This window comes from Camelina sativa, chromosome 2 (assembly GCF_000633955.1).
Source record: "Camelina sativa cultivar DH55 chromosome 2, Cs, whole genome shotgun sequence".
In the NCBI taxonomy this organism is placed as follows: Eukaryota; Viridiplantae; Streptophyta; class Magnoliopsida; order Brassicales; family Brassicaceae; genus Camelina; species Camelina sativa.
The window spans coordinates 26,167,011-26,191,823 of record NC_025686.1 but is presented as its reverse complement, the minus strand read 5'-3'; the positions used below and the strand labels follow the sequence as shown (position 1 = coordinate 26,191,823).

Genomic DNA, 24,813 nt, shown 5'->3' with positions numbered 1-24,813 from the left:
TGTATGTAACTATGTATAGTGACATATTACTATGTATAGTGAAAATATGTCATTTTCTAAGAGAGTGATGAGGTGTGGGGATGATGGATAAGGAAGAGATGGGGGTGGTCGTGGGGGATATAGTATAGGGGAAGGTTATGGGTCATATGCAGATCGTGACAATGCATACGTTAATGAACGGATCATTGTCACCAACGACTCTTCTCTTCAAATTGTTATGTATTTATTTTTGTCTAACATATTCATACCGTAGATGTCGGTTTGATACAAAATTTAAAACATTTTTTGCCTCTTAGCTTTGTTTACAAACCTAGTTGCTTTCTACGGCTTCTCAAATGTAGATTGATGATAATTAATTTGGATATCATACACCTTTAAAAACTGATATGAACTTATAATGATGTAGTAGGTCATATACATCTAAATTTTCGACTTCAATCCCACACTCAAAAATACGATTGTATATTTGTATACGAACTATAATTGTATTGCGAATTTTATTTTGTTTTTAAAGGTTGTATTGGTGAAATGACTATAAGAAAAAGAAATACGATAAAAAAATGTTTTAGCATGGTTGTTGGTTTTTTTTTAATAATGTTATCAAAGAAAATTAGACTACGCCTCAATAATATATACGTCTACGTCTGACAATATTGTATAAGACAGCTAAATACATACGCTTACTTTAATCAATTAATATTCTCGTTTCATATTATTAGTTTCAGATGCCATCTTCGTATGCATGCATGTGCATCTTTGAATAGTTTATTTGCTAAACATCCAGAATCTGAAGAATAACAATGCGTGCACATATGCCCAAGAAAGAACAAAAAAAAAAGATCCAAAATCAGAAATAAATTTGAAACAAAACAACATCATTTCATATTTACACTTACAAAACAAAAAGTCATTTACTTTTACTTAAAGAAATCACTTTTCTCACCACACAAAACACTCCAATACCAATCAAAACTTTCTTAATTACTTATACATGATAACTAATCTTCTTACTACTTTCACTCGTCTGAACCATCACAGAGGTGATCTTTGCTCTAAAGTACCCAAACAATATATATATATATATATATAAGATTTGATCGTTTGAATTTAAGCTTCTATAATGGCTTCTCCTCGTGGAACCCTAACCCTAAACACATGTTCCTCTCCAGTGCACTTATCAACCTTCACTACCCACCGACTCTTCCTCGCACGGTCACGATGATGATCGTTCATCGTCACCATCTTCTGATTATCGTTGACCCTCGTGACAAGCAACCCTTCTCCTATAGGCAAAAACTGCGTCTTCCTCCCATCGCTAAACCTCCATGAGCCTCTCGAAAATGCGTTATAACCAACCACAACTGCCACACCGCTTCCACCTCCGGTTCTTGCGCTTTCTTCATGGTGATTAAGGATCTTTTTAACGATATCTTGGTGGTTCTCTAGGTTACAATCGACGAGGACGAAATCCGCTTCTCCGAAATGATCATTGATTAGAGTGTCGTCGTTAGACTCTCCGACTACAAATTGTATCTGATGAATCTCTGATGGTTCCGACATTTTCTTGGATATGATTAGCTCTTCGATACCACGTAAAACGCATACAACTTGACCGCGTGTTTGGTTAGCTGCTGCGATTAGGGCAACGAGTATGTCGGCGTTTGCTGCTCCGGCGCAAGCCACGGCTATCTTTCTAGCGCTATTGCCGGCAGCTAGAGCTGATATGAATTCGGCAACGTTTGGTTCTTTGGTCCTTTGATCCTGAAAATTCAGATAGAAATATGTCAAAATGTGACATTATCAAGAAAATTAAATTTGGTTAAGACACTGAGATATGTAATTTTTACGAATATATAAAAAGAAATAAACTCTTACCGTTTTCAATGTACTAAGATAGGCTTTAGTAGCATTCTCAGCAGACCAAAAAGCCATTTTTCTTTTAAAATAATTTGAGGGACTTATAGAAGGAATATAGGATTTTCTCTCAGTACTCTCTTGCTTAGAAAGTTTTGAAGTTGTTAATGATGGTTTTGGTTTTAGGGGTGAAGGTTCTTTATTTATATATTTGGAGATTTGTGGATGGGACAAGATTCAAACAGGCTGGTCCAGTATCAATGAATAGTTTCTTATTGATTTAAAGACACGACGGAGAAATTGAATAAATAGTGGTCAAGTTGTAATAGTATTTCAACATACGTTATTACAATTTGGTATATATTTTAAAAGCGGACTGTCTCATTGTCGAGAGACCTTAGCTATTGTCACTATTAATGTTCCTTTTCCTTATGAACTTTAAATTGAATTAGACTATGTTCAAGGTTTCTTCTTAGTGGCATTTAATAATTAATGTCCACTTTGGAAATGTGCATCCCAATTCTTAATCACAAATTCACAACTAAAAAAATATTTCTATTGGGCAAAACATACGTGTAGCTTAACAGGGTAATCATCTTTTTAATGATTTCGAAATGTTTGTTGTCGAATATGTTTCAAACATGCATTAGTGTATGGCAATGAGTGTTCTTTTAGGTAGGTTAAGAGTGTATATAAACACGTACGTGTTTACTTGTAAAAAATGGTGACTTTTATATGCAAACATAAATACAATGTAAAAACAATCACGCTTCAAAGTTAGTCAATATATAATCTGGATGTTGGAACATGTATACATGCATACTTAGGACAGAAAAAAATAAAGCTTATATATACTTTATATTGATACCTTTAGATAATAGTCAGAGTTTTTCAACTCTAGATACCCTATTTATGATTAGTTAAACTAATAATAAAGAAAATAATTAAATATTGCATTATAAGGAAAAAAATGAGCTGTAATGTCGAGTGCAGCAGGGGCAATGGAGATCTCAATGAGATTAAAAATAGAAAATAAAAGTTAATAAAAAATAGTGCAACGAAGAAGTGAATTGAGATTGATACACATCTTAGGGACATAGAGAACATGGGTCCATGTTTGCTCTGACAACAAGCTTACAGTTTTTCTTACAAGATTAGATTCTCGATTTCACAAAATTAATTAGTTATAAACGTACGGTTTAGATGAATCATCAGAATGGATAGTATACATTACGGTCTTTGATTGTACAATCTAGTGACCGTCCTATCTCGTACGGGTTTCCATGAAGCTTCATATACACTTAATCTAATTATGCATTAATCATTGTGCTAACCAAGACTCAAAAATTTATAATGTTAAGCGTATGTTGAAAGTTGAAACATATCCATTCTATAATATCATATACTTCAAATTGCTATATATATCTTTATTTATATAGGATCTGATTCTGAAATATATGTGTTTTGGTGAACTGTCCGACTAATTCATATATCTTGTTATTTGTTTTATTTGAATTAATTCATTTTTTTACAGAAACCATTAATCAAATTCTATGATTAATTAAAGTAGATGCAGNATTTCACAAAATTAATTAGTTATAAACGTACGGTTTAGATGAATCATCAGAATGGATAGTATACATTACGGTCTTTGATTGTACAATCTAGTGACCGTCCTATCTCGTACGGGTTTCCATGAAGCTTCATATACACTTAATCTAATTATGCATTAATCATTGTGCTAACCAAGACTGATAAATTTAATGTTAAGCGTATGGTGAAACATATCCATTCTATAATATCATATACATCAAATTGCTATATATCTTTATTTAGGACCTGTTTCTGAAATATATGTGTTTTGATGAATTGTCCGACTAATTCATATATCTTGTTTTTTCGTTTTATGTGAATTAAATTCATTGTTCTATAGAAACCATTAATCAAATTCTATGATTGATTTCAAATTAAGTGGTGGTTGCTATACATGAGATGCAGTTAGAAAAAAAATCGTGAAGGATGCGTTGAATACAAAGGCACAAAGAGCCACAGTGTCCCATGCTGATAGATATGATTCAGAAAAAAATGTTTCGAATTTGTTTTGGGTTTATTGAGACATGTTCTTGCAATTGATGAAGATATATCAATGCACGATGTTTTTTCCACTTGAACTAGTTTCATGCATCTGTCACTATTATTGTTTTAAAACCCTATCAAGATAAGGGGAGGGGATATTGAAGGTTAATTTGGCCAGACGGGACTGGTCCAACGGTCCGAAAAGATTTTGATATGGTTCAAGTTTTAATTTAGTGTGAGATATTGTGGTCCAGTTAAGTGCAACTCCAAACAGTTTCTATTGGTTCATTTAAAATTGTAGATCATGAATAAAAATACAAAGAGATAGCAATGTATCAATTTTTTACAGATTTTAAGAAGAAAAAATGTATCAAATGTTTACAAAAAAAAAAGTAAAATAGGAAAATCCACTAACTTGCGAAAGTCTAATACGATCCAAAAACAGATAGGTCTTCGAGTTCTTTTTTCATTTTCGTAAAGAAATGATGGTGAATTGGTGATCATGTAATGTCTCGAACGTGTAAAGCCATTTTGTCTTGGTCTGACGTTCAAAATGCCTTGGAAATATTAAGATCGTAAAATATCATAAATAGCATAAAACTTCAAAATGCATATACGTATATAATGAGAGTTTGATGCATGCACTACACAAACATTATAAGACGTAGACTCTCAATAGTCTTTATCGTCGCGACATATATATTTCAGAAAAGTCTTAAAAAGATATATTGGTAGCGAATTAAAAAATCGCGATAAAAAATGGATGTATTCAATGAGTTATGGTCGATGAAATAATAAAAATCCAAATTAAAATATAAAAAAATAAAGCGAACGTGGGATTGGGATAATGTTGAGGAGGAGACAACGATAAAGAACAGTGAGTGGCTACAGATTCTGCTTCGACCATTCCAGGAGACATCATCTTTTATTTAGTGTTCTTTTTTTTTTTCAATATAAATAATATCATATGTACTAATTTTCCCTTTTATTTATTTGTTTCCTTTTTTCTTTTGATTCTTATATTTTTCTTGTTTCAAATGCAGTGTAGTAGCAGCATCAAAATACAACATAAGCAACTGCGAGGACTTTGTATGGGTAACCAAAGACGACCTTTTGGAATTCTTTCCTGAGCAAGCTTGAATTCTTCAACTAAGATGATCATTACCTGAGTCACTCTCACCAGAATATTACTATCTTAATCCTTTCTGGGATCAAGAGCAGGAAGAAGAGGCTAGACACCCATAGTTAAGGATCCACTAATGGGAGGAGAAAAATCAATAACAAGTTAGTGAGGGTCTTGACATTAAAAATAGTATTAATTAAAACTTAACATCATCAGAGTAACACTAATGTGGATGCTCTCATCAATGGTAGTTGACTTGTATTATCGTCTTTTTTTAAAAATATAGCACAACGTCTCCAAAATCAGAGTCGTATGCTTTTTCACCACGCTTCCAAACGTCTCATATTGGGAGGGAATCACGTTGGAATGTTGTGCTCTATACAGTAGACGCGCCTCGCCTTCCGCCACTTCTTATGTATAGCGCTCCGCTTCTGGTTCCGGGGCGAGAAACGCATATTCACCCGCGATACCATTCTTCCTAGACAAAATTAAAAACCAACCATCATTTTATTTTAGCTTTGCTTTAAAACGGTACCACACACAATTTTTAATAAAAAAAATCACAACAAATAGGCAAAGCTTCTCTATATCCATCTTTCAATTATTTTCAAACGATCAGGGAACCTTCTTAGACCTTGTTTTGGTACTAATAGAGAATTACAAATTATTCTATTAAAAACAAGAATGGGTCTTAAAGATTATTTGAACCTCACTGATAAAGTTAGAGAGAGCTAAACGGAAAACAAAAACTACCCATCTTACTATTCAACCTTAAGAACAAACAAAAGCAAAGCAAAGCAAAATCAAACAAAAACACACAGGAGACATAACATTCCCATCCTGATATAACCATCGATGGAGTCTGGTTCTAGTAAAATCAAGGGAGGATCTTACGGCGACGAAGAGGTGTTTCGCGCTTAACATAAATCTTCTCCACTTCGTTGAGCGGTCGGCTTGATCCATCTGGAAGACTCATAAACTTCCAGCCACCTCCAGATCCACGCTTGCCCTTAGCACCCAATTTCTCAACTGTGATGTTCCATCCTTCTGATGAACGCCTCCTACTGTACTTGTGGCACTTCACTTCTCCTCTCCACTGGTTTAGAGACCAAAACGAAACATGTGTAGAGTTTGTTATCACCAAGGAGAAATAACTAAAGAACGTCTAACAACTCAATAAAAACTTAAGAAGGAAAGCTGATAATATATATCGAACAGATGGCGTGGATCTATCAAACCAATAATCTCGTAATCAATCCACAAGCATGTAGCAATATCATTATAACTTTCAATCTCCCTAAGGCAGTTTCCCGAGTAAGATTAGCTTTGCCTTTCAATGTTGATCTCACAAACTACCAAATTTAGAGTAGAGGATCTCAAGCTTTCACTCTAAATTGCAAGCAGGTCACTTGATAATTAACATATGGAGGGGAAAACGTCTCAATAGACCAAATGTAGTATTGGTTTACTAAGTCAATGCATACTCAAGTGGGCAAAAGAAGGAACTTACTTTCATTTTGTTGAACTCAAACCTTCGGACAAATTCTTCGTAAAGCATGTCATCCTCTTTCTTCGAGATCTCATAGTGGACTTCATCCATATCTTTGATTGTACCATCCCATCCTTCTGGCATGACCTTGAAGTCGGGCTTGTAATTAAGTGAGGCCACATGAAATTCCCGGTCATGTGAAATGAAGAACCTGCATGAGTTACAAAGGGTTTGTGTCATGATATATCACTAACAATGCTACTCGCAACACTAACTACCATAATAATCAAAGATATGGAGAACAAGGGCAAAAACAGACTAAACTATTTGGACATAGTGAAGACTATATAAAAGTGAGCACACACAGATACTCTATTTAAATCCTCAAGTAGCATTATACCAATGTATGAACAGAAATAAGAATTTCCATGAGAAGTAACTTACTCAGGATACTCATCAAGCAAACGCTCAACAGAATCATCCAAAGGACGACCAAGCTTCTTCTCCTCTTCTTCTTCATCTTCTTTAAGAAAAAGAATGGCGTGAACACGCTGCCTCATAATCCTATAATCCTTAGCAAGCCTCTCAACGGTATAAACCTCAGGATTCTCTTTATGCAATCTATACATCTCAGTCTTCTCAGAGTCTTTAAGATAAGAGCCTCTAGCTCCAGGCTCTTTCACTTGCTTCAACAACACACTAATCTCCATCATTCTCTGTTTAATCCCATCAACAAAAGCCCTACCTTCCTTATTATCTTGATCAATCTCATTAATCATATCATCATACTCATTCATTTCATTAACCAAAGCTACTTCCTTTGGACCTAACTTGCTCATTACATCTCCCGAATCAGAAGCAGTACCATCAAAAGAAGATTTCGACGCAGCGTTGTTGTTCTTCTGACGACCAACTGAGACACCATCAAAATGCTCCTTGGTTAAACCAGTAGACCACATAGATTTATTGTCCCAGTCTAGATCATCAGATCCTGTACCACCACCAAATGACCCTCCCGTTGCAATATCCCAACCGTTATCATCGCCTCCAACTCCATCAGATCCTGATTTTGCAGAAAATGCTCGATTCACAGTACACTGAATGAGCTTTGATGAAGCCCTCGTGCTAGGGTTAAGTGAAACCGAGGAGAAACGAGAAATAAGCCTACTCAGGTTATACATTTTCTAGTGATTCCTCAAAACCCAAACGTTTGAATTGCACAGAGAACGCTGAAACAAAAGCAAGAGAGAAGATCTCGTAACTAAAACACACAAACACACACACACACAAAGTTCGAATTTTGATTATCTGAAGATACAATAGAGTGAGATTTGTTATTACCCAAGAGAGATGAGAAGGTGGGAACTCCGATTAATCGGAATAAATGGCGTGAAGAGTGTCACGATGAAGACCCAACGGAGGCCAATAGCGACTGCGACAAAGGAAAGGGGAAGGGTTTTGAGAATTAAGGAAGAGTTTGTATTTATGATTTAGCCCCCTGTACTATCCTGGTTATTACAAATATTACCCAATAGTTGATTTTGTTTTATTTATGATCCGTTCCTCTGTATCTTTAACTTTTTATTTGTTACAATTTAAACCCTGAACTCGATTTAGTGTTTGTGTATGTGAAATAGAAATTTCTTGGACTTTTACAATCGCACAAGATTTGTTACTACTCTTAGAAAGAGTTTAGGATTTTAGGGGGAGGTATTGGTTTAGGATTTAGAAAGAGTTTTAATGATTTTGTGTTTTTAAAAATCTTGCTGATTTTTTAAATCATAAAAAATTAGAAAGTAAAAATGAAGGATTCTATAAGAGATTGTTTAGGAAGTTATTTTAAATCTTGCTGATTTGTGTTTCCTAATCTTGTAAAATATTTCATAAAATCTTTCAAAATCTTTCTATTTGATGAAAGAGTTTTCATGACTTTTGTTATGAAGGAAATGTTATAAAATCCTAAACCAATAACACAAAATTTGAATTCATTAACAATCCATGATTCTTTTGTTTTAATTGAATAACATAAAACTTTTAATGACTTTATAAGACTCTTAATCCAATAACACTAGATTTATCAAGATTTTAGATAACTTTTTACAAATCCACAACCAATAACACCAAATTTTTAAAGAGTTTTAAAAAGTCTTGATTGAATAACAACATATTTTACATAACTTTTAAAATCATTCAAATTCTTTCTAAATCCTAAACCAATAACCCCCTTAGTAGGAATTTGAGTTTACTCTTAATTTTGGTCCTACGGTGTTAAAGATTTTGGTTTGTTAGTGAATCTAATGATGATGATCTTGTAAGAAGATGAACCATTATCACAAAAGTCTTTTAAGTAAATAATATTAATCCCAATGACCTCAACAATAAGAACATAGTTTAATCGATGATTTGGAGATAATTAGATCTAAACCGATCACAAAGAAGAAACCCAAAAACTCTAGAAATTAGAAAACACACAAAATAAGAAGAAAAAAACTCACACAACTAAAACAGAATCCTTTTTTAAGCTCCCTTCCTTTCTACACAAGAAATCTTTCCGACTTTGAACCGAGAGAATTGCTCAACCACTATGAGACTGACTCCTAGTATCGCCTGAATCATCATCACCACCATCTTCATCTTCCTCATCTTCTTCTTTGTTAGGACCAGTGTTCATATTACCGTAACCATGATAGGGAGTTGTGAAATTGTTCATAGCTGAATTGTCGTTGTGGAAAGAAGAAGGCATTTGAGCCATTGGTCTCACTATACCACCACTACCGTAGGGTTGTTGTTTCGGCTCCTCTACTGTGGCCATCACTGGAGGAGTTGAATTCACGGTAGTTATGGTAAAAGTAGGAGGTTGTTGCTGTTGCGGTTGTTGTGGTTGTGGTGGAGCATAAGCCTCTATAATACGAGGTTTCTTATTCTGATTTTGCTGTTCTTGATGCATCACAATGAAACTTCCCATTACCACCTGTCACAAATTATAAAAGACCTTTTAGTGAATCTCTACAAAACAAAATCCAACTTTTCTACAATCTGAAGCTTTAGACATATGTCACCTGAACAGGACCGGCTGCTATAAGCATACCAGCGAGGCCACCGCCCACGATTTTGCCATTTGGTCCGGCTAAAGAAATGCTCATCCCACCAGACCTACCTTTGGTTCCTCCGTTTTCAGTAGGCATAAAGGAACCCGACAGCGAAAGTATCTCAAATCGACCCTAAGAAAAAGAAAAAAAAATGACTCAAGAAACGCCAAGAAACCCATCAAGAACCTCATAACCGAAGTTAAATTTGGTTACCTCATATGTAAGAGTGCCACCTGAAGAAGTAGGCTGACGAAGGGTGACATTAGAGATGGAACCAGTTGCAGAGAGAATGCAGATAGCTCTAGATCCTTGTTGCGAGTACGGCATAATCTTCATTGTTATATCCTGATATATATAAAAAAAACACTCAATACAAAGACTGATTATGACAATAATCCAATATCAAAGCTTCAGTTACAAGAACTGCAGGGATGAATTTTATTACCTCACCGGCATTAACAGTAAACTGATGAGTCATAAAATTTGCACCCACATAGAATGAGAGCCCAGGAGGAGTAGGAGCTACTACTGCATTAGAGCCAATCAGGTAATTTAATTAAAAATCCTAATCCTCAAGCAATCAACTCAATGACAAAACAAAACAGATTAAACCAGATAATGAAAAATCTGCTGAACAACTTAAACACCTTAAGATAAAAAGGAAGAGACAGAGATTATACTGTCTTTTTTTTTGTCTTTTTTTTTTTTTTAAATCAACTTTATAATTTCTGTATATGTTTGGTCAGCATCAACAGATTCGCTTTCTCTGTCTCTAACTGGTCTGATAAGTGATAAGCTTCTTCAGACAAAATCCAGTTACGATGGTCCCACTTCCCAACATCTCAAAATCCACACTCATCAAATTATCACTCACTCACTCACTCAACATATAACCAAAAACCCAGATCAGATCAGAACAGATCTTAAATAACTGAAACCAATGCAAACAGTACAAAAGATTTGGACTTTTTTTATATACCTGGGGTTACATACTGAGATTTCTTGACGAACTCAACAGGCTGATGCTGTTGCTGAGCTCTGCCTTGTTTCCAGTTAGAGTGATGATAATCTCCAGACAATGGAATCGAAGATGAGATTGGAGTTGGAGACAGAGTTGGTCTTGAAAACCTAGGGTTCAGACTTCCATCTGGTGCGTACTTCCTCGGTCTTCCTCTCTTCTTCTTCGTCGGATCTGATCCGGTCGACGCCGCTGCTGACCCTGGAGTCACGGTGGCTGAAGCAGGATCCGGAGTAGGAACCGGAGCCGGAGGTGGTTGAGGAGTTACCACCGTCGTGGGACTCACGAATTGGAGAAAGCTAGGGTTTTGTTGTTGTTGAAACTCTGTTCTTGAAACCAAAGCTTCATCTCCCTTAACTGTGACGACCCCACTTGGACTTATTCCACCTTTCTCCTCCATTTTTTTCTTCTTATTAAACCCACAAAATTCCCCTAATTTTTACTCTGCTCCTCAAATTCACCAAACTCTGATTCTTGAAAAGAAAAAAAAAAATAGCTTTTTTAAGAAGATGAAGAAGCAAAGGTTATTTTTTTTTTCTTCTTGTATGTATTAACCAAGAACTATTAAAAAAAGATATAACAAGTTGGATTAGAGACAAGAAGAGATGAAATAGCTCAAAAGAATCAAAGATCAAAGAAGAGAAATTTGATTTTTACAGTTTTTAGATTTGCTTTTTTGCCCCCCCCAAACAATTCTGCAGCTGAAACACAACAACACTGTAACAGAGAAATGCCAAAGCTTTTTTCAATGGAGATTAAACTTCAAAAAAAAAATTATACATGCAAATATCCCCACCAAAAAAAAAAGAATTCACAAAGAAAAAGAAGATAATTTTTCTCTCTTATTAGACGAATGAATTTTTAGGGTTTTTGCAAAAGGGAACCTAAATAAATAAAAATGGAAAATTTCAGGAAAAAGAAATATGATAATATATAGTAGTGATAAAAAAACCATATAAGACAGTTGTATTATTTAATACGAAATATTAAGGATTTAATTAGTTTAAAAATCGATATAATAATTACTAAAATCAAAGTATTGATTTTGGTTTAGGGAAAGATCCACGTCCGTCTTGGAAATTTAATATTTCTAATTAAATAATTGGAAACACGAAGAAAAAAATAAAAGTAAAAATTTCGAAAAAGAAAAGGAAATTAAAATAAAATAAAATAAAATAAAGAATACCAAACTTCTGACAATCTCCTTTGTCTTTTTTTTCTTCTTCCAGTTAAATCACTTTTGAAGTAAGGTTGACCAAATAAAATTTGCTTTGAATACCTTGCTTAGACCAAATTTAATCTTTCTAGAATAAGCTAAGATTTAGATTTATTTCTTTAGTTTTAGTACAGAACTACAGATCATCATCATAAGGAGATCATCAAACTTTTAAAGAGACGTTAGGACAAAAAAATTGACATTGTTTTTTTTTGCAGCAAGTACATTGGTCGGTCAAAGTCAAACTAATCTTTCCGCAACACAATCAGTGTACACACACACTACTTGGATCTGATGATGAGTTTGACAGATTTAGACCCTCTCTCTTAATCAGCAGGTTCTTTGCAATTTTCAAGAATCTGTTTTTTTTTTTTTTTTGCTCAATCTTTTCAGCCATGGCGTGATTGAGGAGTAGTAATAGATTTTGCTGACATAGGCGAATCGGTTCGAGGGGTTTGAGGCGATGACACAAATCTCTTGTTAGTTGATACTTTAAGACCCTTTTTAGCGCTTTGAGGCTTTGTAACACTTGCTTTATCTTGCTCTGATGTCACTTGACCCTGAAGTTTCTTCAAATCCTACAAACACCAAAATTCTTGGTGATTTTTGGACCAATACATAGAAGATTGCATTGAAAAGATCATTTGCAGGTAAAACTAATACCCTTTTCCTGCGGCGTTCTTGTTCTTTCTCTTCTCTGAGTTCTGTATAATCTTCTAGCATCAAAAGTAGGCGATTCTGAATGAAGAACATTAGATTAAAAGGATGGATCAATTGAAAGTATGTAAAGAGAAAATATAAGTAGAGAGGTAAGAAGATAAGTTCATACACCATCAAAGAGAAACTCAGATTCTTTCTCTGACTCCCAAATTGTAATCTTGGAAGCTAATGCTTCCACCATAGCTAAGAAGAATTGAAAGAGATTTTTTAGTTAGATATAAGCAAGCATTCACCAAAGATAAAAACAATGTGTTGGGATCATTTATATATATAGAAACCTGGAAGTTTATTAACAAGTGCACGAGCTTTCTCTGCACGTTTGAGGATTATATGAGATCCTTTTCCAGCATTGTATCGGTTTTCATCCTACACAAAAAAAAATCATAATTAAGTAGCCATAAACTGAAATCTTTAATGATCAAAAAAGTGACTAACCTGATTATATTCTTCAAGCCAATTCTCTTCCTCACAAGCACTCAACCATTTCTCAGTTTTTTCAAGAATCTCTTTTCTACTTAGAGCTTCCTCTTTCACTTTCCCAGCTCTATACTCAATCTGTTCTAGTATATACTCAGGGTTCACATCTCCTGATTCAATGGCTTTGATTACATTCTCAACCGCTATATCTTCTTCTTCTTCAAGAACAATGTGTGTTCTTCTACATATATCTTCAAGCTCTGACCTCTTTTTTAGAACAAGTTCTTTCATTTTGCTCCACTTCAACTCCTCTAACCGACACAACTCATCTTTAACCTTTTAAACATTTAAGCAAATCCATCAGCGGAAAAAACAAATCTTAGAAAAAAAGAATTGATTCATGTAGTTGTAGTGAAAGGTTTACCTCTTGAAGCAAATCTATAGAAAGACTATTAGGTCTGGTTATTTCAGAAACGGTAGCAGCTATATTACATGAAACATTCATGAACTTTTGTTGTTCTTCTGCTGGTGTATCCATTAAATTCCAAAACTCAAGCATCGTCATCACAAGATCTTGAAGCTGCAAAATCAATAAAAGAGCTTTATAAGAAACAAAGAGCAGAGTTTAAGTAAGATGTTAAAATAAGTTTAAAACATTGAACTGACTTCTTGCATTCTCTGTATCTTTGTCTCATGCCATTGTTTTACTAATGAAGCTAACTTGTTAAGTGTTTCATTACTTATACTTCTTGACCCTTCAGATTCTACTAAACTTGGGTGAACCTTGGTGACAGTATCTCGAAAATTCAAACCGAGAACAGAACAAAGCGATTCAAGAGTTCTTAGATGATCTTGAATCTGTTTCACTCGGTTTCTCTGCGCCAAAACAACAAATAAAGCATTAGTTATTTACATTTGATAAATGAAATACAAAATTATGGTAATATGTGGATACCTTTTGTTCTTGAAGTGTGTAAAGCTCTCTATGTAACTCTTCAAGCTTCCTAAGAGATAAATCAGATTCATCTACAGAAAGATCAGATGAGCAAGTCTCATCAGAATCTCCATTAATCTCATATCTAACACATCTTATATCTTCAATAACTTGAATAAACTGAATCTTCCTCTCTGATTTTCTCTTTTCCATGTCTTCAAGTTTCTGAAGAATCTTTACAAGCTCTTCTTTCAAGCTTCTCCCACTTTGATCAGACTGTTGTCTTCCAAGAACCGGTGGCTCTTCCATTACAGAACATATAGCGACAACTCTTGCTTCTGAATCAGCAATCTCTTGTCTTATCTTAACCCTATCTTCTTTAACCTTTTCGATTTTCTTACCATACACGTTTCTGCATTCGTCTTCGATCTCAATCAAAATCTTCTCTCTTTCTGCTTTAGTTTCTCCAACCTCTTCCCATATAATCTACACATCAAAAACAGAAACACATCCAATTTGAAACGGTTGTTTTTTTTTTTTGTAATAATTATTAAGCAAACCCTTTTCTTGGAATTGAAGCAATCACAAACCTCAAGTTCTTGTAGAAGAGATGCACAAACTGATTCGATATGAGTTTTGGACATTATTATCTCCAAACTCTGTAAATACATTTAACAACATTCGTTATCTTATTCAATCCTATGAAGATAGTCCTTTTTTCTCCTCAATAGATAATTTCTCCGGTTAAGTCCTCAAAACGATAACAAATTACATTCATTTTTTTTTTCAGAACATAGATGAATTTGAACATGTTATCTCAAGAATCAATTTAAATATCTGAAACCAGAAACCATAATTTCTTTTGAAATTTTTCATGGACAAGAGATGAGACTTTTTACCTGGATTGAAGGACACAAGCCGTTGTTTTTTCCTAGAAAATATTTAGGATAGAAATTAAAAAAAAAAAAACAAAGAAAAAAACATCCAAGTCAAAAACGAAAAAAATTACAGGTAAAGTCGTTAAAGATAAAAGAAAAAGAAAAAAAATTACAGGCAGAGAGAGAGAGACTGCTGTTAAAGGACCGTTGAGCGAACGCTTTTTCGTATATTTATATTCTCCCCCCTAATCTTTTGATTTGTGTAATTTTCGCCCCGGAATTACCATAACTTAGTTCATAAATTAATTAACAAAATGTTCTATTTGTTTTTGTAAACTAAAATGTTCTATTTAACATTTTAAAATAGAGTAACTAAAAATCTTGTCAAAAAACCAAGAAGTGAAGGATGTTTTTTAAATTCTTTTTTGTAAGATTGTGTATATTTATATTAGTAATCATCAATAAATAGATACTTTCTGTATAATAATATTTTTCTTTTGTCAAACAAACACCAAATCTTTAGATGAACACATTGGTGTTATGGTAAGAAGAAAAATAAAAGTCAGGTCAATTTGGTGATTTTCCAAAACTAAAGAACCAAATCAAGAATAGGTTAAAAATGTGACCTGAAATTACACAATGACAATATCGATACCGCGTCAACTGAGTTAGAACTGTAATTACTATGAGATAAAATTGGGTCTGTTTTGTATCTACAGGTATTGTCTCTATTGGTCAGACCTTGGCCATCGATAACCGACACCTGGTGAGTAGATATACGAGGAGCAAGCGTGATACGGACCCCGAGAAACTTTTAGTAAACATTAAAAACTTTTTTTTACTTAAAAACTTTTTTTTACTTAAAAAATGTTGAAAAACAGAGTTATCACAGAAATTGGTTTATATTCCTTTCTTTATTTTTATGTTAAAACGTTTTTAGTGTAGTCAGTCAAAAGATAAAAGCTAACGTAATTAACATCAAACTTCTATTAACATAGAAATTACCATAACTTAGTTCATAAATTAATTAATAACGTGTTCTCTTTTTTTTTGTAAACTAAAATGTTTTATTTAAGATTTAAATATAGAGTAACTAAAAATCTTGTCAAAAACCAATAAGTGAAGGATGTCTTTAAAAAAAAAAAATTGTAAGATTGTTTATATTTATATTAGTAATCATCAATAAATAGATACATTGTGTATAAATTATTTTAAACAAACAAACAAACACAAAGTCTTTAGATGAAAAAAACATTGGTGTTATGGTAAAAATAAAAATAAAAGTCGGGTCTATTTGGTGATATTCCAAAACTCAAGAACCAAATCAAAAAATAGGTTAAAAATGTGAGCTGTTCCTAATTTACACAAAGGCAATATCGATACCGCGCAACTGAATTAGAACCGTTACCTTAATCTCTCTGTCTCTTCTCCATAGAAAAAATTAGAGCTTTCATCTCTCATCTCTCTCTCTCTCTCTCCTTCGCTCTAATTTTCCCAGAGATTTGAGGAGGACGAAGGAGGAAGGAGAGAGAGGGAGAAGACGAAACAAATCGCATTGATTTATGCGAAACTCTCCTTCTTCGGAGAATCGGAATTTGAGTATGGTTCCGGAATCAACAGGAGTGAGTTTATCTGGAGAAGATTTCGAATTCGATATTGATTTCGAATTCGATGCTCCTAGGTTCTACGATTTCTCTAGACCTGAGCTTTATTCCGAAACCGAAGATATCGAAACTTGGTTTCTATCCTCTGGAGACTATCCTCCTTCCCGTAAGCCACACGCAACAAATAAGCATTGCTTTTGTTTTTTTTTTTAAATAATGTTTTCTCTTCAATTTGTGTTGAATCTTTTTACGCTTTTTTTCTCTCAGCTTTTAGCCCAAAGTTCAATTGGAAATTTGAGCCACTTGAGCAAGTTACGAGCATCGTTGAAGAATCTAAGCCTGTCGAGGTCACAACCGAATCCTTAGATACCACCGGTCTGAATCGCAATGAGAAATTCAACGGTAATGTTTCTGAAATCTTGGTTTCAATGATGCGTCAATGCAGTTTTGAGACCCTTTGTTTTATGTTGTTGTTGTTGTCAGGGTTCATATATTATAACCAAACAGTTAAAGATGTGTCCAAGAAAAAAAGTTGCAAATCTAAAACCAAATCAAGTATCTCTACTTTAACAAGACCTACGGCTTCTTTGCTTGCAAGGCAGAACAAACCATTAGACATTTACTCTGTTCAACTTCTGACTAGGTAAGCAATACCAATGAGGAAGACCATTGTGTGGATTTGATTTGATTTTTCTTGGCTTCAATAACTCTTTTTATGTTTTAGATGTCAGAGGTCATTAGCCAAGTTTGGTGATAACGTATCTCCGAATTTAGTCTCTAAGTTACAAAACCAAGACATCAAAAGGCAAAAACCGGAAGCTAAGGTGTGTAATAGGTTCAGGTCTTATAGGAGTTTAAATATTTGTGCTGATAGGTTCCATGAGTGATTGTAAACACTGTTGTATGTTTCTAGGTGGCTCATGTTGGCAGAAGATCCAAACTCACTGTTCCAAGGGAGCCGAATCTCAGAACTGCAGAAAGATCTGAAAGACACAGGTGAAAGGACTCTTGAGTTCACAATGTTTGTTTGCCTTTTGCATACATGTTATAAAGTGATCCTTATAGGCTTTTTCACTGGAGAGTTTCAGGTCTAAGGTTAACTCAGAAACAGAGAAGAAGAATGCGAAACCAAGTTCTAAAACACACACTAGGAACAAAAGTGTACTTATTCTCTTTTGTGTTCATTACAAAATAGCTTTAGTTTCTTCATTACCACATAGTTTTATGTTTTGGAACCTTCCTTGCAGATAAACCTGGAACCTTCTTTAACATCTTTGCCCACAACTAAAACGCCACGGTGCCTAGATCTTCAGGTATAATGTATCTACAACTAGAAAGTGTTATTTATCGTTCCTCATCAATTAACAGAATTTTCTGCGTTAGGCATTTCGTTTTAGAACATCACTGAGAGCAAACGAACGCTCTTCAAATGTAAGTCTTAAATCCAACATAAGCAACAAACTGAAAAATCTTTGTTCTCATTGTTGAATGTTGATTGATTCTACGCGTTAACATTTACTTAAATAATGTCTCATATTGCAGGCTAAAACTGATGCCATACAAGAGAATGATGCTACTACCAAGTCCAGAACGTTAGTGAAATTGCTTTGAAACTCCATGAATAAACCTTTCCTAAAACGTTCTCACACACACACACACACTTTATACAGGCTTAAGCGTACTGACTCCTCAAAAAGTAGGATAGCCAAAGAAAACCACAGCAGAAAGATAAATTGCCTTCTAGACGCAAAGGTAATTCAACTTTCTTCCAAAAACTTATGGAATTGTCCCTTTGTAAATTAACAACTCCAAAATCTTCCTTTTATTGACAGAGATCAAGCAAAGAAGAACTCGGTGAGGCAACCCACTTAGAATATGGAAACCAGAGCTCCTGCAGGACAGATAGTAACAGGTAACTAAAAGCCACTCCTACTTTAATCTTTTCAAAGCTCTAATAGTTCAAATTAGGACAGACAGACACCATTGATGATATAATTTGAACAGGAACCTGGATTTATGCCGGAAATTCGATTCACAGGTTGTTGCAAGAAACCTGATCACTGCATAATCTTCACCTTGAAGATGTTCTTATTATGTTTATACATGTAATACACATACACATTCCTATGTCTATATATATGTAAACGTGTATACTTGTTTAAATATATGCATAGAGAAAGAGATTTTCTAATTTTTTGTTGTTGTGGGGACAATAGTTATATAAGCTTTTAAATCAGAAGACCAAAGACTTTAACGAACTCGTGAACATGTTCTTGGGAGAAAACAAACATTAACTTCACATATCCTTTTCTTTTCATATAACCTTTGTTCTTGTCTTCAATGCTTCCCATACCGTCTTTTTCCTTAACCCAAAATACCCCTTGTACAACCCTAAATTCACTGTAAAAAACCATCATCCCTTCCAATCAGCAATACTATCTTCCTTAGGACACAAGAAACTAAACAAAGCCCTAGAATGATTTTAAAGCTGATGAAACAAACCATTGTGATGCCTCTGCCTCACGATTCCTAACTTCGTTCTCTTGCTGCGGCTTTTTGGTTGATGGATCAAGAGAGGGCAGCTTCTTTGCCACTTGCAGAGATGGAAGAAGAGAGAGCAGAACCCTAGAGACTTCAAGCATTGTTGGTCTCTCTAAAGGGTTTAGCTTTGTGCATAAGAGTGCCAACTGAAATGTCTTCCTGATATGTCCTAAGTCCATACAAGTCACAGTAACCTCTGGATCAACCGCTTCCATCACAGTATTATCATCAGCCTTTGACAATATCTGCAACAAGAGAAAAAAATTGTCAACTCTCTAATGCTTCAAAGATCATATACAGTGTTTCTTGATTCATATTACCAGTTGGTGCAAGTTGGCTTCATTGTCCACTGCTTTCTTCCCGGTAAGAAGCTCAAGAAGAACAATCCCGAAGCTATAGATATCAGATTTCTCGTTGAGACGTGAAGTACGAGCATACTCTGGATCTATGTAACCAATTGTTCCCAAAACATAAGTCGAAGCATGAGTTTTGCTAGCTGGTATGCTTTTAGCAATCCCAAAATCCGATAAATGTGCTTCGAAATTCTCATCAAGAAGAATGTTCGATGACTTGATGTCACGGTGAATGATCCGAGGAGTGCAATCATGGTGAAGATAGGCGAGACCTTGTGCAGCTCCAACCGCTATCTTCAACCTCGTCTCCCAATCAAGTTTCACTTTCTTCAATGATCCTACTCGAAGGAAAAAAGTTTATTTCTTAGATGTTATCTGCAAAATCATTATTTCACTAGACAAAGGTTATAAACTAACCATGAAGAAGGTCCCAAAGAGAACCATTTTCCATGTAGTCATAGAAAAGAAGGTTGCCAACAGGAGACAAGGCGTATCCATGCAAGCTGACAATGTTTCTGTGCCTGATGTTCCCTATGGTCTCGAGTTCTGTCTCAAATTCCCGCAAGTTATGCGGATACTGATTGTAGATTCGCTTAATGGCAATAGGTCGGGAAGCTTTCAATGCGCATTTGTAAACTGTGCTAGAAGCACCGTATCCAATTATAAACTTTTCACTAAGATTCTCGGTTGCTCTCATTATATCATCAAATGTGTGAATTGCCATGTCCATGTGCAGAATCACTAGCTTGGTTGAGCCTGAGAAACGCATCAGAGTGGTATTAACAACTTAATAAACAGACGTCATGTTAAGAAAAACTGTGAAGAAGCCGTCATCATTACCTTCAGGTTGTTTTAAGGGACCATTTAGGATCTTCTTCTGCTGCTTTGATTTGAAAATTGCAATGCAAATCATACATAGGAGAGTGATAACGCCAAGAACAATGCAAACCACAGCACCTCTTGAAAATGCTGAAAAAAAAACAAGAAAATAAAGTCAAGTAAGCCCAAAAAAAACAAGAATACGCGTCTACTACTGAAGACAATGCTAAAAGGATAAATCTAGTAGGTACCTCGGGATTTTGGTAAAGGATAGCAAATAGATCCAACCCAGATTCCGCAAAGATATGGATTTCCGACAAAGCTAGACAAAGGAATAGAATCAGGTTTACATTGGAAGGTTATGAGTCATGATCATAATGATAGAATACTGAGTGAAGCTTCATACCTGGCTGGAGCAAAGCGTGAGAAGTTTTTCATTGGTGGGATTGTCCCGGATAGATTATTGAAGGAGAGATTCCTAAAACGTTTTTAGAAGAAGTTAGAACAAATGTTAGATTCACAACCATCCTTATGTCTGATCACACAAGTGAATGTCTCTAGCAAAAGAACTTACAGATTGACAAGAGTAAAGCAGTTCGTAAGCTGATCTGGAATTTTCCCATGAAGCTTGTTGTTGTTCAATATTCTGCACATAAACATAATGATCCATACTTCTATTTTGTATATAATTTTAAGGATAAGATCATATGATTAACTTACAAAGAGTTTAGATTCTGTAGTTGGCCAACTTCAGAGGGAATAACTCCGGAGAGCAGATTGAATGATACATCACTGCAAGTAAAACAGCCAAGTCAGTAAAAGAGATGGGTATGATCTTTGATGTAACCAAAAGAAGCAACTTTGAGCCTTACATCATCTGAATGCTTCGAAGGTTGCCAAACTCTGCAGGCAATTGTCCACTTAGATGGTTTCTGCTAAGATTTCTGTTCAATAAAGCAAAATATCAGGTCAATAAACAATCTAGCAGGATAAACATTACAACTCTATAACATTAAGGGTGAAAAACTTACAATATGAGAAGGTGTTCAAGATCACCAAGGGTTGATGGTATAGACCCTGAGAAGTTATTGCCAGACAGATCTCTAGAACCAAAAACATATGATTAGTTTGGGGCAAATCCAAACAACACATAAACAGAGGATGTAACAGAGTTGAGAAGACATACAGTTTGTCAAGATTGATTATATGTCCAAGCTCGGCTGGTATTTTCCCCGTGAAATTGTTTGACGAAAGATTTCTGTAATGGCAAGATTAAATGGTCACTAAAATGTTAAGAGGAATGCAATATTACTGCATTATATTGGATGTAAAGCTCACAGATAAGTTAAGCTCCCCAGATTGCGAAAGGTCAGTGGTATAGATCCATTCAAGAAGTTCCCATGAACATTGCTGAAAGCAAATAAAGCAGAATTTAGGTTTGAGAATAAGATAGAGGAAAAGCATAGTTTCAGAAGATTCATCTCATAGCTTACAATTGATTCAAGGCTGCACATGAACTAATGTTTGATGGTATGGGCCCTTCCAAACGGTTATTGGCAAGATTTCTTTCATGTTGAACAATGGATCATTAAACAAAAAAGGATTAAATTTAATGTTTTAACTGATAAAGTTAACAACTTAATAAGAGTTCAGAGCAAGAAGAAATATACTCACAGCTCAAACAATTGTTCTAGCTTCCCAAGCTCAGGTGGGATAGTTCCCACCAGTTTGTTGTCGTTTAGTTGCCTGTGAAATCGGAATAAGAAACAGAAAAGATTAAGTATAGGTAATGCAAAAGCTATGTAAGCAAACTTGATGTTTGTAACAAGCTTACAAATAGCTGAGACGTGACATATTCCCAAGCTCAGATGGGATTGGACCAGTTAGCTTATTTCCATGGAGATACCTAATCCAATTAAAACATGTATTAATGTATGTGCCAAGAGCTGTACATATGAAGCCTACAATATATGGTTTAAACAAAGGAGACTCACAGCTTTCCGGTAAATGAGAGATTGCCAAGTATCGGTGGGATAGGACCAACGAGCTCATTGTCACTCAAATCCCTGTGAACAGAATAGGATTCACAAAGTCAGATGAGACTAATGCGATATCTTTTATATAATTTGACGTTGCCTTTCTGTGTGACTTGAACTTACAAAACAGCAAGAGCCTGCATTAGACCAATAACTTCCGGAATTGTACCCGTCAGTCTGTTTCCTTGAAGTGACCTTTCAAGAAAGATATCAGTCAATAACCGCATGTTTACATTCATGAATCATATGAAAGATGAAGAGTCTAATTACTCACAGAGTAGCGACTTGGAGAAAGCCAATATTGTAAGGAATCTCTCCAGTTATCTGATTATAAGATATGTCCCTGTAATATCAAAAGACATGAGTCCACAATACACTTATATGTTGGAAATCTGAAGTTTTTTTAAGAAGGCACATACAGGATTTGAAAGCTTGTACAATTTCCAATGCTCTCTGGGATAGTTCCAGTTAGATTATTGCCTCTCACATCACTAAAAACAACAAAACTCAAGTTAAAGAAAACTCAGACTTGCAGGAAACAAGAAGAATGACCAGGAGCTATACGAGACTCAAAAGATGGCAGAGAGTCAGATCCACTTACAAATACCACAAACCGGTTAGCTGACACATATCAGAAGACAACGTTCCAGTCAACATATTCCCACGTAAACCACTGCAGAGAGAATGCATTAGAGAAGGAGGGGAAACACTTCTTTGATGGTGTAAAGAGGTTTGGAGAAAATGAGCTTACAGGTACTGCAGAACTTCATTCCAGTAAAGCAATCTCGATATCTCACCCGTTAGATGATTGCCTGCAAGATCACTGCAACAACATGATGACAAAGTGTAAAATCAATTTCCAAATATTGATTCATGAGTAAATGATGTAACTACAGAACTCACAGTGTCTTAAGGTTTGGAATCTGAGTTAAGGTTGCTGGTACTGGGCCTGTAAGCTGATTGTTCTTTAGGTTCCTGATATATTAAAATTGTTTAAGAAATGATACAATAAAGTAATGGAACTTGTAATTTTAGAAACAAAAACGAAAAGTTAATACATACAGGGTATCAAGCTGCTTGAGTTTAGAGATTGAGAAGGGTATGTCTCCATATAACAGATTATCAGTCAAATCCCTGTATGTAAAGAGTATATTGAACAAGTCCAATCTATGACTTGAATTATTGAAAACTCTAGACACATGTTTGGAAAGGCTTACAGGTGAACAAGAGAAGCACAGTTTCCAATCTCATCTGGAATTTGACCACCCAATTTATTCCCTACCAAGTCTCTGCAATTGGAGAAAGCCTTTTAGAAACACCATCTTCTAAGACTTTAACACAATTCAAGCATGCAAATCCACAGAGAGTGAAAAAAAAAAAAAACACATTTACATTGATTTCAAATTCCTTAGATCTCCAATAGCTGGAGATATCTCCCCTCCAAGATTCAGTTTGGACAGATTCCTTCACAAAAGTAAAGAAGAACAAATTTACAAGTCCTGAGAAGTGAGACAATCCAACAAAGACAAGACTTTTTATTGAACTCTAATAAGATTCTTACAGAGAGACAACGGAGAAGCTAACGTTGTCACAGAAGACACCTCGCCAAGAACAGAAGTCCGTGTTGTGGACATCGTCCCAATCCAAAAGCATATTCACCAAGTTACTGAAAGAGCCCTTTATCGCCATCAGAGCTTTCCCTGTAGATTTTCAAAACGTTTGAAATGCGAAACATCAGTCAACTATACAAAAACCATTAGATAAACCCCAACTGGGGGATTTCTTTAAAATTTCATATATTTTCTCTCCAGAACACAAATTAGGTACTAAAGCTTGGATTTTTTTTTCTCTATAGGACACAAATTAGAGACTAAAGCTTCGATTTTTTCTCGGGAAGAAACAGAGAAAAGCTTGGAAAAATACAAACTTTCCAGTGTCCTGGAACAGGCAATTCTAATCATGATTAAATTTCTTGGAAAATGGAGAAAAAAGATTGCGTTTTTATATGAAGCACAAGCCAGAGCTAAGTATTGGGTAGGAAAAAAGTTGTCAACTTTAACTCTCTTTCTTGGGGAAACCAAATGTTTAATAGAAACCCCAAAGATTTGAGTTTCGATCTCTTCTAACCAAAAACGATTTTGGATTCGAAATTTCAGAAGAAGTTAAAAAATCAAACAAGGGGTTTAAAGAGTAAAGCGCCTAAACCCTAATTTTTGAAACAAAAATCAAAATTTTTAACAAAGCAAGAGGAGTTAGAAAGAAACCTTCGTTGTTCATAGAAGAAGCAACACCAAGAAGCATTGAAACCACAACTGCTAAACATAAAACCACTCGCTGCATCTTCATCTCCTTTCCTTTTTGTTCTTCTTTCCTTTTGGGGTAATAAACCAAAAAGCTGGTTGAAGAGTTTTGATTCAAAACAACAAAGCAGAGGAAAACAAAACACAAAAGAACGAAAGTTCAGGCTTGTTCTGCCATTGTTGTAGAGAGAGAAAGGGGAACCAAGACAGGCGATTAGCGTGAACTGCAAGAAATGCAGAGCCAGCCAGAGATGAGATGTATAAAGAAGAGAGAGAGAGAGAAAGAGAGAAATATGGAGAGTGAGATAATGTACTACAGTCCTATATAACTAGAGAGCTGAGCCCC

General features: G+C 35.0%; 6 protein-coding genes across 8 annotated transcripts; 1 reads left to right on the top strand and 5 right to left on the bottom strand.

Moving 5' to 3' along the window:
* Positions 863-2,047, bottom strand: LOC104739736. The gene is made up of 2 exons (XM_010460183.1): positions 1,876-2,047; positions 863-1,761 (listed from the first exon to the last, which is right to left on the bottom strand). The coding sequence occupies exons 1-2, from the start codon at positions 1,930-1,932 to the stop codon at positions 1,108-1,110; spliced, it is 711 nt and encodes a 236-aa protein (XP_010458485.1). The 5' UTR covers positions 1,933-2,047; the 3' UTR covers positions 863-1,107.
* LOC104739726 lies at positions 5,165-7,999 on the bottom strand. Its single transcript, XM_010460172.2, has 5 exons — positions 7,884-7,999; positions 6,987-7,771; positions 6,564-6,753; positions 5,948-6,149; positions 5,165-5,531 (listed from the first exon to the last, which is right to left on the bottom strand). The coding sequence occupies exons 2-5, from the start codon at positions 7,721-7,723 to the stop codon at positions 5,410-5,412; spliced, it is 1,251 nt and encodes a 416-aa protein (XP_010458474.1). The 5' UTR covers positions 7,724-7,771; positions 7,884-7,999; the 3' UTR covers positions 5,165-5,409.
* LOC104739707 (AT-hook motif nuclear-localized protein 6-like) lies at positions 8,870-11,478 on the bottom strand. 3 transcript variants are annotated; one of them, XM_010460155.1, is made up of 6 exons: positions 11,307-11,478; positions 10,611-11,122; positions 10,077-10,159; positions 9,845-9,976; positions 9,602-9,763; positions 8,870-9,513 (listed from the first exon to the last, which is right to left on the bottom strand). In XM_010460155.1, exons 2-6 carry the CDS (start codon positions 11,047-11,049, stop codon positions 9,118-9,120), a joined length of 1,212 nt encoding a protein of 403 aa, XP_010458457.1. In that variant the 5' UTR covers positions 11,050-11,122; positions 11,307-11,478; the 3' UTR covers positions 8,870-9,117. The 3 variants fall into 3 exon arrangements, with proteins under 3 accessions (XP_010458457.1, XP_010458462.1, XP_010458449.1); XM_010460160.1 differs by having other exon boundaries at positions 10,611-11,116; XM_010460147.1 differs by having other exon boundaries at positions 10,611-11,478.
* LOC104739698 (65-kDa microtubule-associated protein 9-like) lies at positions 12,234-14,580 on the bottom strand. The gene is made up of 9 exons (XM_019232828.1): positions 14,527-14,580; positions 13,958-14,422; positions 13,669-13,878; positions 13,427-13,582; positions 13,021-13,338; positions 12,864-12,951; positions 12,695-12,768; positions 12,529-12,603; positions 12,234-12,443 (listed from the first exon to the last, which is right to left on the bottom strand). Exons 1-9 carry the CDS (start codon positions 14,578-14,580, stop codon positions 12,255-12,257), a joined length of 1,629 nt encoding a protein of 542 aa, XP_019088373.1. The 3' UTR covers positions 12,234-12,254.
* LOC104739687 lies at positions 16,241-18,510 on the top strand. Its single transcript, XM_010460126.2, has 12 exons — positions 16,241-16,584; positions 16,686-16,820; positions 16,902-17,061; positions 17,143-17,242; positions 17,332-17,414; positions 17,507-17,579; positions 17,666-17,731; positions 17,802-17,849; positions 17,961-18,010; positions 18,089-18,170; positions 18,251-18,330; positions 18,423-18,510. The coding sequence occupies exons 1-12, from the start codon at positions 16,377-16,379 to the stop codon at positions 18,484-18,486; spliced, it is 1,149 nt and encodes a 382-aa protein (XP_010458428.1). The 5' UTR covers positions 16,241-16,376; the 3' UTR covers positions 18,487-18,510.
* Positions 18,586-24,813, bottom strand: LOC104739685 (LRR receptor-like serine/threonine-protein kinase ERL1). Its single transcript, XM_010460121.2, has 28 exons — positions 24,432-24,813; positions 23,729-23,867; positions 23,560-23,631; positions 23,385-23,456; positions 23,230-23,301; positions 23,071-23,142; positions 22,919-22,990; positions 22,769-22,840; positions 22,587-22,658; positions 22,442-22,510; positions 22,291-22,362; positions 22,126-22,197; positions 21,966-22,037; positions 21,806-21,877; positions 21,625-21,696; positions 21,470-21,541; positions 21,318-21,389; positions 21,163-21,234; positions 21,004-21,075; positions 20,852-20,923; positions 20,706-20,777; positions 20,538-20,609; positions 20,383-20,453; positions 20,153-20,281; positions 19,730-20,068; positions 19,280-19,650; positions 18,921-19,204; positions 18,586-18,818 (listed from the first exon to the last, which is right to left on the bottom strand). The coding sequence occupies exons 1-28, from the start codon at positions 24,511-24,513 to the stop codon at positions 18,647-18,649; spliced, it is 3,024 nt and encodes a 1,007-aa protein (XP_010458423.1). The 5' UTR covers positions 24,514-24,813; the 3' UTR covers positions 18,586-18,646.

What these genes read in the sequence shown, in the direction of transcription:
- LOC104739736 (XM_010460183.1), bottom strand. Translation starts at nt 1,932, where the DNA reads ATGGCTTTTTGGTCTGCTGAGAATGCTACTAAAGCCTATCTTAGTACA. An exon ending in ATCTTAGTACATTGAAAACG is followed by an intron (nt 1,762 to 1,875) that starts GTAAGAGTTTAT and finishes CTGAATTTTCAG; the next exon opens with GATCAAAGGACCAAAGAACC.
- LOC104739726 (XM_010460172.2), bottom strand. Translation starts at nt 7,723, where the DNA reads ATGTATAACCTGAGTAGGCTTATTTCTCGTTTCTCCTCGGTTTCACTT. An exon ending in TTGAGTTCAACAAAATGAAA is followed by an intron (nt 6,150 to 6,563) that starts GTAAGTTCCTTC and finishes TCTCTAAACCAG; the next exon opens with TGGAGAGGAGAAGTGAAGTG. An exon ending in CGAAACACCTCTTCGTCGCC is followed by an intron (nt 5,532 to 5,947) that starts GTAAGATCCTCC and finishes AATTTTGTCTAG; the next exon opens with GAAGAATGGTATCGCGGGTG.
- LOC104739707 (XM_010460147.1), bottom strand. Translation starts at nt 11,049, where the DNA reads ATGGAGGAGAAAGGTGGAATAAGTCCAAGTGGGGTCGTCACAGTTAAG. An exon ending in TTACTGTTAATGCCGGTGAG is followed by an intron (nt 9,977 to 10,076) that starts GTAATAAAATTC and finishes TATATATATCAG; the next exon opens with GATATAACAATGAAGATTAT. An exon ending in TAGCAGCCGGTCCTGTTCAG is followed by an intron (nt 9,514 to 9,601) that starts GTGACATATGTC and finishes AATTTGTGACAG; the next exon opens with GTGGTAATGGGAAGTTTCAT.
- LOC104739698 (XM_019232828.1), bottom strand. Translation starts at nt 14,580, where the DNA reads ATGTCCAAAACTCATATCGAATCAGTTTGTGCATCTCTTCTACAAGAA. An exon ending in GGCTTGAAGAATATAATCAG is followed by an intron (nt 12,952 to 13,020) that starts GTTAGTCACTTT and finishes TTTTTTGTGTAG; the next exon opens with GATGAAAACCGATACAATGC. An exon ending in AAGAACGCCGCAGGAAAAGG is followed by an intron (nt 12,444 to 12,528) that starts GTATTAGTTTTA and finishes TGGTGTTTGTAG; the next exon opens with GATTTGAAGAAACTTCAGGG.
- LOC104739687 (XM_010460126.2), top strand. Translation starts at nt 16,377, where the DNA reads ATGCGAAACTCTCCTTCTTCGGAGAATCGGAATTTGAGTATGGTTCCG. An exon ending in GGCAAAAACCGGAAGCTAAG is followed by an intron (nt 17,243 to 17,331) that starts GTGTGTAATAGG and finishes GTATGTTTCTAG; the next exon opens with GTGGCTCATGTTGGCAGAAG. An exon ending in GCTACTACCAAGTCCAGAAC is followed by an intron (nt 18,011 to 18,088) that starts GTTAGTGAAATT and finishes CACTTTATACAG; the next exon opens with GCTTAAGCGTACTGACTCCT.
- LOC104739685 (XM_010460121.2), bottom strand. Translation starts at nt 24,513, where the DNA reads ATGAAGATGCAGCGAGTGGTTTTATGTTTAGCAGTTGTGGTTTCAATG. An exon ending in TTCTTCTATGAACAACGAAG is followed by an intron (nt 23,868 to 24,431) that starts GTTTCTTTCTAA and finishes GAAAATCTACAG; the next exon opens with GGAAAGCTCTGATGGCGATA. An exon ending in AGCTTCTCCGTTGTCTCTCT is followed by an intron (nt 23,632 to 23,728) that starts GTAAGAATCTTA and finishes ACTTTTGTGAAG; the next exon opens with GAATCTGTCCAAACTGAATC.